This window comes from Elephas maximus, chromosome 15, assembly GCF_024166365.1.
Source record: "Elephas maximus indicus isolate mEleMax1 chromosome 15, mEleMax1 primary haplotype, whole genome shotgun sequence".
NCBI lineage: Eukaryota > Metazoa > Chordata > Mammalia > Proboscidea > Elephantidae > Elephas > Elephas maximus.
The window spans coordinates 183,649-190,803 of NC_064833.1; the positions used below are offsets into that span (position 1 = coordinate 183,649).

At 56.6% G+C, this 7,155-nt stretch overlaps 1 protein-coding gene across 1 annotated transcript; it reads right to left on the reverse strand.

Moving 5' to 3' along the window:
- Positions 1 to 2,745: 2,745 nt before the first annotated feature.
- RPL8 (ribosomal protein L8) lies at positions 2,746 to 4,865 on the reverse strand. The gene is made up of 5 exons (XM_049854420.1): positions 4,728 to 4,865; positions 4,512 to 4,653; positions 4,080 to 4,298; positions 3,144 to 3,259; positions 2,746 to 2,938 (listed from the first exon to the last, which is right to left on the reverse strand). The coding sequence occupies exons 1-5, from the start codon at positions 4,863 to 4,865 to the stop codon at positions 2,780 to 2,782; spliced, it is 774 nt and encodes a 257-aa protein (XP_049710377.1). The 3' UTR covers positions 2,746 to 2,779.
- Between the last annotated feature and the right edge of the window lie 2,290 nt (positions 4,866 to 7,155).

Genomic DNA, 7,155 nt, shown 5'->3' on the forward strand with positions numbered 1-7,155 from the left:
TAATATTGACCTGTCAGCTGGCTGAGAAACTGAGATACACAGAACGTAGTTGTGCAGAAAATAAATGGACCAAGATACAGATACCAAAATGCTGGCAGTGGTCACCTCGGGGATTAACCCACACGAAAAATCCCTTGCTGTCCAGTCAATTCCGATTTATAACAACCATATAGGACAGAGTAGAACTGCCGTATAGGGCTTCCGAGGAGTGAATGGTGGATGCAAACTGCCAGCCTTTTGGTTAGCAGCCAATCGCTTAACTACTGCATTGTTGGGTTTCAATTTCTTCTTTGAACTCTTCCATGTTTTCCAAAAGGTGAGAAGCCAGGTTTTGTAGGGCTTGGGGCTTATAAACGTGAGGGTCAGGGAAAAAAAAAAATTATGAAGATAAATTGGGCCCAGAGCCTGGAATGGGCCCTTAAGCTCCTTTAGCTTCTTGATGAATTTGTTAACCATGAGTACACGTGAGTTTTGTACCCAGAGGGAAAAAAAGCTTCATCACAAATGCTCCTGGGCTCTTACCCTTCATTCAAATATGCTAGGTGAGCTCTTCCAAGGTTTATGTCACCACTGCGTTCAGTCCAGCTGTACCCTCTCCTGAGGCAAGCCCTTCCGAATGACTTCCCTCCCTGAAGCTTCCCTTGGCCAAAGCCCTAGTCCACTTTGCCCAGAAGGGAACAGAAAAGCAGTGGCGATTCACAGCCAATGCCACCATTTTACCCTCCTTCCAGATGCCTGTTCTTGGGAGGAAATGCTGCACCTGCCTTCTCTACACCCAAACTCTTCATGATGTAAATGTGATCTGCCGAGCTTAGGGCAGCACTGTGGATGACAATAGAGGAGACCAGACCAAGGTCCTAGCCCCACAGGAACCACCTGGGTGGGGTGAGATGCCCAAGGGCAGAGAGGACCACACCAGCACAATCACGAAGATGAGACCAAAAAATGGGGGTAAGGTTCACATGAGAGGTGGGCATGGGCTATGAATGGGAACCTGCCTGGCAGCACAGCATAGCTTTGTCACCCAGGAGGGACCCCACCTGGAAGCCACACAGCCCCTTGGGACAACCTTGAGATAATCTGTTCTCACACACAAGGTTTAGGGACTCACCCAATAAGGATCCCTCCATCCTGCATGAGGCTGTCCCTGGCAGACTTCTGGGCATGAGTAGTCAGACAGTAGCTTGGAACACCTGCAGCTGCACTGGCTTTGAAGGGGCTGTGAGGGGAACTGCCATGGCAGGGGTTCCAGACGGTGTCCAGGAAAGGAGTATCCCTGGCTCCCTGAGCAGCATCAATCCTGGTTGTTGGCTTTGATATGCTTGTTTCGCAAGTGGTACAGGTGCACCAGGCCATGCTCAGACTGATGGTGGGCCTCCCCAGGGCAGAGGACATGCTACACACCCTTCGTCTCCATCCCAACAGTGAGCCTCCACACCTGAGTGGGTGAGTGCAGGAGTAGCCCCATGCCTGTGGCATGGTGTTGGAGTTTCAAGGGTAAAGTCCTTGCAGAGACTGACGGCAGGATGGGGCAAGACTGGTGACCAGGAACCCAAGGGCCTCTCAGGACGCCTGCTGTGTGCAAGTGCTGGTGCCCATGGGTCAGGGCTATATCCTGCCATCAGGGAGTGTCCAAGGTGAGCCAGGGTGTTGGTAGATACGCGATAAAGCCTGGACCTCTGAGACTAATTGGGTGGGAGCGGGTAGGTGATGGCCAGGGGAGGTCTGGGAAACAATTTGCATCCTTTGGTCAGCTGTGTACAGCCATCTAGCCTTTTCTGGAGCTCTCCACTAAAGAGTCCTGATGCGGTGATGGGGCCCTGGAGGGCAGATGCCCCAAAGGCTGCTGGGTGACCCCAAGCTCACCACCATTTATTCTCTGGATGTTCAGCAAAGCCCCATGCCTAGAATCACTGACCTTAACCTCACTTTTCCCTGCTAGGTCAGAGGATAGGCAGGAGTAGATGAGGCGGCCTGACCCAGAGGGTAAGGTGCCCAGGAGCATGGGACCTTCAGCCCCAGTAGAGGCGCCTGGTCCCCTGCCACATCCAGGGCGTGGGCCGCCTGGTCAGAGCAGCTGCAGCTTGTTGCTGATGACCAGCAGAGGAAGGACAGGCAGAATTGTGAGGCAAAACCACACCTGGCCATCCTGGCTGTAAAGGTTGTCTTTCCCCCCGACCCTGCCACCCCCCGGGGCCCACTGGGAGCACCAGCCATACCCCAAAAGCCCTATGCACACGACAAGACTCCCAGTGCTCAGACCAGCGGTGGGCCCGACACCCATGTCGCTACCTGCATGTCAGACACCCCAACAGTAGCCTTGCAGGGACGTGTGCGCCCACTGTTTGGACAGGTGAAGGTTGTAACCACAGGTCCTTGCCATACAATGGCCAACAGGAAGCTTGGAAGTACAGGAGTTCCATCTCACACACTGGGCCTCAAATACGAGCTCTGTGCACTCAATTCCTTACTTGCAAAATTCTCCTCGGGCCCAAGCACCACAGCAAGAGGACTGATCCACTGGCTGATGGTGAGCACCAGGCCCTTGCTCTTGTCCCTCCAACCTGGCCTCTAGCCCTCGGCATGCCCCTCTCCTCTTGCAGTGGACTTTTCCTCCAAAGCTTCCACCACTCACTGGTGCATTTACAGCATGTTCCACAGGTGACATTGCAGCCCAGCCCCAAAACAGGATCCTCCCTGCGGAGGCCCTTCACTCTGAAACCACAGGCACAATGCACAGCTAAGTGGCAGGAGAACAAGCTTTATTGGGTCCCCAGCCCTAGTTCTCTTTCTCCTGCACAGTCTTGGTTCCCCGGAGTCGTCCAGTCCGGCGAGCAGCAATGAGACCCACTTTGCGACCGGCAGGGGCATCTCTGCGGATGGTGGAAGGCTTGCCGATGTGCTGGTGATTGCCACCTCCAAAAGGATGCTCCACAGGCTGCAGGAAGAGAACAGCGGTGTTAGTGTGGGTGAACCCACCTGCCAGAACTCAAGGACAGGAGAAATGGGCCTGAGACTACAAAGCAGCACCCCGGTGCATCCCCTTGTAAGTCATTCATGGGCGGGGGGGGGGGGCACACTCCTGGAAGACAACTGTCCACCCAGCCTCTCGGCCCCTGCACCTCCATTTCTAGGCTACTCACGTTCATGGCCACACCCCGCACACGTGGCCAGCAATTCCTCTTGGCCTTATACTTGTGGTAGGCACGGCCAGCCTTCAGGATGGGCTTGTCAATGCGGCCACCACCAGCCACCACACCTGGTAAAGAGCATGCACCTCAAGGACAATGCATTGCAAGTCAAGATCCTCCCCAGACACAGGCTCCCCTGCTGGTTCCTTGCCAATGCCTAGTCCCCTGCACTAATCATCTTCTCTTCCTACTCCCACGCTGTCCCCAGGAGCCTCAGTAACTGACAGCTACCAAGAAGACAGCCTACCCCATTTGACCTTCTGTCCCAAGGAGCCATTCACAGCCTGTGCTGACGGCCAAGTTTCTTCAAGCTCCCTGGGGTCATGCCAGGCCCTCACCCGCATCATCTGGGATGCCAAAAGTGCTTTGAGGTTTTCCAGTAAGCTTTCATTTTTAGAATTCTGCCTTTGTAAACAAGTCACTCAACCTACTCTCACACACAGGGCAGCTACTACAACACAACCAGGAGTCTGCTCCTTTTATGAACACGCCCCAGAGCCACCTCTGTGCAGGCATGATTTGGCACAGGGATTCAAAGGCGTTGCAAAGCAACAATGTGAACAAGTAAGCCTGAGATCAAATCCCTTTTCCCACTTTCTGTGTGGCTTTGGACAAATGACTATCTCTGGATAAATTTGTGAGAATTACATCAGTCCACGTTACACCAGGAAAAACACACTCCCTGCCTGACAAAGCTCACTCAATCCTAAGCCAACTGTGACGCTGGGACCACTGTGCCATTTTACAGATTAAGACAATTCAGAGCCCACTTAAGGTGCTCAAGTGACTGAGCCCAGAGATAACAGACTGGAACTCGCCAAACAGGCAGTGATGACTGGCCGTAGGCTGGAACACCCATCCACTAGCTACTCGCTGCCTGCCACTCACCAACCACGGCTCTGTTGGCTGAGGAGATGACCTTCTTGGAGCCTGAGGGCAGCTTCACGCGGGTCTTCTTGGTCTCAGGGTTGTGGGAAATGACGGTGGCGTAGTTCCCGGAGGCTCGCGCCAGCTTGCCCCGGTCCCCGGGCTTCTCCTCCAGACAGCACACGATAGTGCCCTCAGGCATGGTGCCCACCGGGAGGACATTGCCGATGTTGAGCTGGGCTGCGAGGCAAAGCAGCTGGGTCAGTGCAGCACTGTGGCCGCCTTAACCCACTCGCTCCGGGCGGCCCCGTAGAGCCAAGACAGCACTAGACGTCCAGCTTCCGCAGGTCTCCTGCTACCTTTTGGTCACGCAGGTGTCCCCAGGAGAAGCCGAGATTTCTCAGACAACCCCATATCCTCACCGGACCCCATCCTTACAGTCACAAGGCTCACCTTTCTTGCCGCAGTACACGAACTGGCCCGTGTGGATGCCCTCGGCTGCAATGAACAGCTCCGTCCGCTTCTTAAACCGGTACGGGTCCCGGAAGACCACTTTGGCGAGGGGCGCGCCGCGGCCCGGGTCGTGGATGATGTCCTGCGGGCCGAGGCTGCGTCAGGACAGGGTTCCGGCAGGCTCCCCCGCCCCCCGCCCGTCCCGGCGCCCCGCACCTTCACAATGCCCTTGATGTAACCGTGACGCTCGGCGAAATCCACGGCGCGCAGTCGCGCGGCGCCCTTACGGTGCTTCACGTGCGCGCGGAACACGGAGCCCGCGCCCTTCCTCTGTCCACGGATTACGCGGCCCATGGCGGCGGGTCTGGAGAGCGTTCACTGTTAGCGCGGGCGGACCGGGCATCCCCGCCGGCCAGGAATCCAGGGCTCCTGGCCCCCAGCCCCGGCCCGCCCCGCAGCTCCAGCCCGGCCATGCGCCCCAGCGCCCCCACAGGAGAGTCGCAAGAGGTCCCCCGCGGGCCCCAGGGCGACGGATGGCAGCGGATGGACCCGACCCCGCAGCGCCGTATTCACGTCTTACCTGCTCACGAGAGCGAACGAAAGAGGAAACGCGACGCCCGCGAGCCGCCTTATCTTCCGGGGCGGAACCCGCGGGCCGCTTTATCTTCCGGGGCGAGCGCCTGGCCCTCCCGCGCGCAAAGCACTCTGGGACGAGCTGTCGGCCAGCGGGTGTCCAGAGCCCCACCTCCGCCGCCGTGGAGACTGCGCAGGCGTACTGGGGAGGCCGAGCCCGCGGAGCCCGGAGGGTCGGGGGTCGCACCTGGCAGCCGCTAGCCTGCGTTGTGTCGTCGTGGAGTCGGGGCTCTGAGAGGAGGTTACAGCCTCCCGGCCCTCATCGAGGGCTTCTGGCTGGTAGTGCCGCCTGTTGAGCAGCCGAAGAGGCACTGGAAGTTTAGGTATTTGTCCAGCCGCAGCGCCCCATTCTGGAGACACGCGGGGCTCCAGACTGCCCCCCGTAGGGTGAGGGGCTCTCTTGTCAGCAGCGGCGGCCACCTGTCCACTGAGAACCCCAAATGTAGGGTCATGAGTTGCCTTGTCGGGAAAGAGGGACTCCCTTGTCCGGTGAGGGGCTCCCGCGGGTGCACTGCGTCCAGGGAGCAGACGGGGAGATGGGCTCGGGGGACGTCGTGGTCTATCGAGTGGTTTGGGTAACAGATGGCAAATGACTCCGCGGACGCTGTAATTTTATCCGCTTGAGGGCTGTCGGAGATGTCGGAGTGGCTGGACCTGGGTGTGGGTGTCGGGAAGAGGAACCTGGGGCTGTATTTTACCTGGAGTCAGAGGGAAAGGTGTTACCCGAATAGGGTCTATGCCCTGGAGCAGTCGAGCCAATAAAACGTACTGCAAGTCAGAGGGAGGAAGTTTATTCCAGAGATGCATACATCACCAGAGACCTGACAGCAAAACAGCCTGTCTCTATGGAGTCCCAAAGAGCAACTTTACAATAGAGCTTAGATAGAATTTTCAAGGGTAAGAAGTGTCTTTGTAGTTACTTGGCTGGAGGTATGGTCAAGAGGAGTTATTCCTTACAGGATAGTGACAAAAGATACCTGCCAGATATTTCTTTTTCAGGCTAAAGATAAACGTATCAGATACCTGGGCTCTGATTTTCCTGTACAGGTTGTAAGTCACAGGTGGTTAGACAAAACAAAAGATTATTTACATCAGTTTAAAACAGAACAAAGTCATTAACAGACGTATGTGAAGGAGGGAGCAGACAGAGGAAGGAGAAAAACTTACAGGTTCATCATGGCTTTAGTTGTCAAGCTTTCAGTTGCCCCTTTTGAGATAGAAGAAAACATGCTGGAGAGTATTTGGGGTCACAAAGGGGAGGGGGAGGCGGCCCAGGAGGGGGAAGTGTGGTGTCTCAGGGATAAGTCGGGTGCGGGGGTGTCACACGCAGCAGAGAGGATGAGGATAGGGAGACTGGACGAGTGACCCTGGGGCGAGGGAACACGGTGACTGCAGCTCTGTGGACGGGATACGTGGGTGGAGGAGGAACGCTGGAGAGGAGCCCAGAAAGGGGCAGCTGGGCAAGAGCTGTGGGGGTAAGAGATAGGAGATAAGGAGTTTCTGGGTGGGTGGGGGTGTTCAGCAAGAAAGGGATGGGGCTTCCTGGAGTGGTGTCCTGAGGGGTGGGAACCCATGCATAGGTGTGGGGGTGGGGTTCCAGGAGAGAATCTCATGAGTTAACCAGGAACGGAAGAGAGCCCCTCTCTAACAGAAGGTGCTGGCAGGGAGAGCTTTGTTAACCTAGGCTCTGGGTGAGCAAGTGAGGCTCACAGAGGAAGGAGGGGCTAGAGGGAGGATTCTGGAAGGATGGAGAACCCAGCTTGCAGTCAGGACTCTGGGAGGGAGGCTGATGCAGTCAGGAAAGACCCTCTGAGGGCAGAGATGAGGATCTGCCAGGGGTCTCCCACCTGGATGTGGTGCCATCACAAGAAGGTGACAGGAGAAGGGAGAAAAGGGTGCCAAGTGGCCCCGGGGAAGAGGAGGGGGTTGGTGCATGAGACACCCTCAAGAGGCCATGGAGGTGGAGTTCAGGGGACAGCAGGAGGAGCAAGGAGGAACCCCGTAGAATGAG

What these genes read in the sequence shown, in the direction of transcription:
- RPL8 (XM_049854420.1), bottom strand. Translation starts at nt 4,865, where the DNA reads ATGGGCCGCGTAATCCGTGGACAGAGGAAGGGCGCGGGCTCCGTGTTC. An exon ending in CGTGTACTGCGGCAAGAAAG is followed by an intron (nt 4,299 to 4,511) that starts GTGAGCCTTGTG and finishes TTTGCCTCGCAG; the next exon opens with CCCAGCTCAACATCGGCAAT. An exon ending in TGCGGGGTGTGGCCATGAAC is followed by an intron (nt 2,939 to 3,143) that starts GTGAGTAGCCTA and finishes CTCTTCCTGCAG; the next exon opens with CCTGTGGAGCATCCTTTTGG.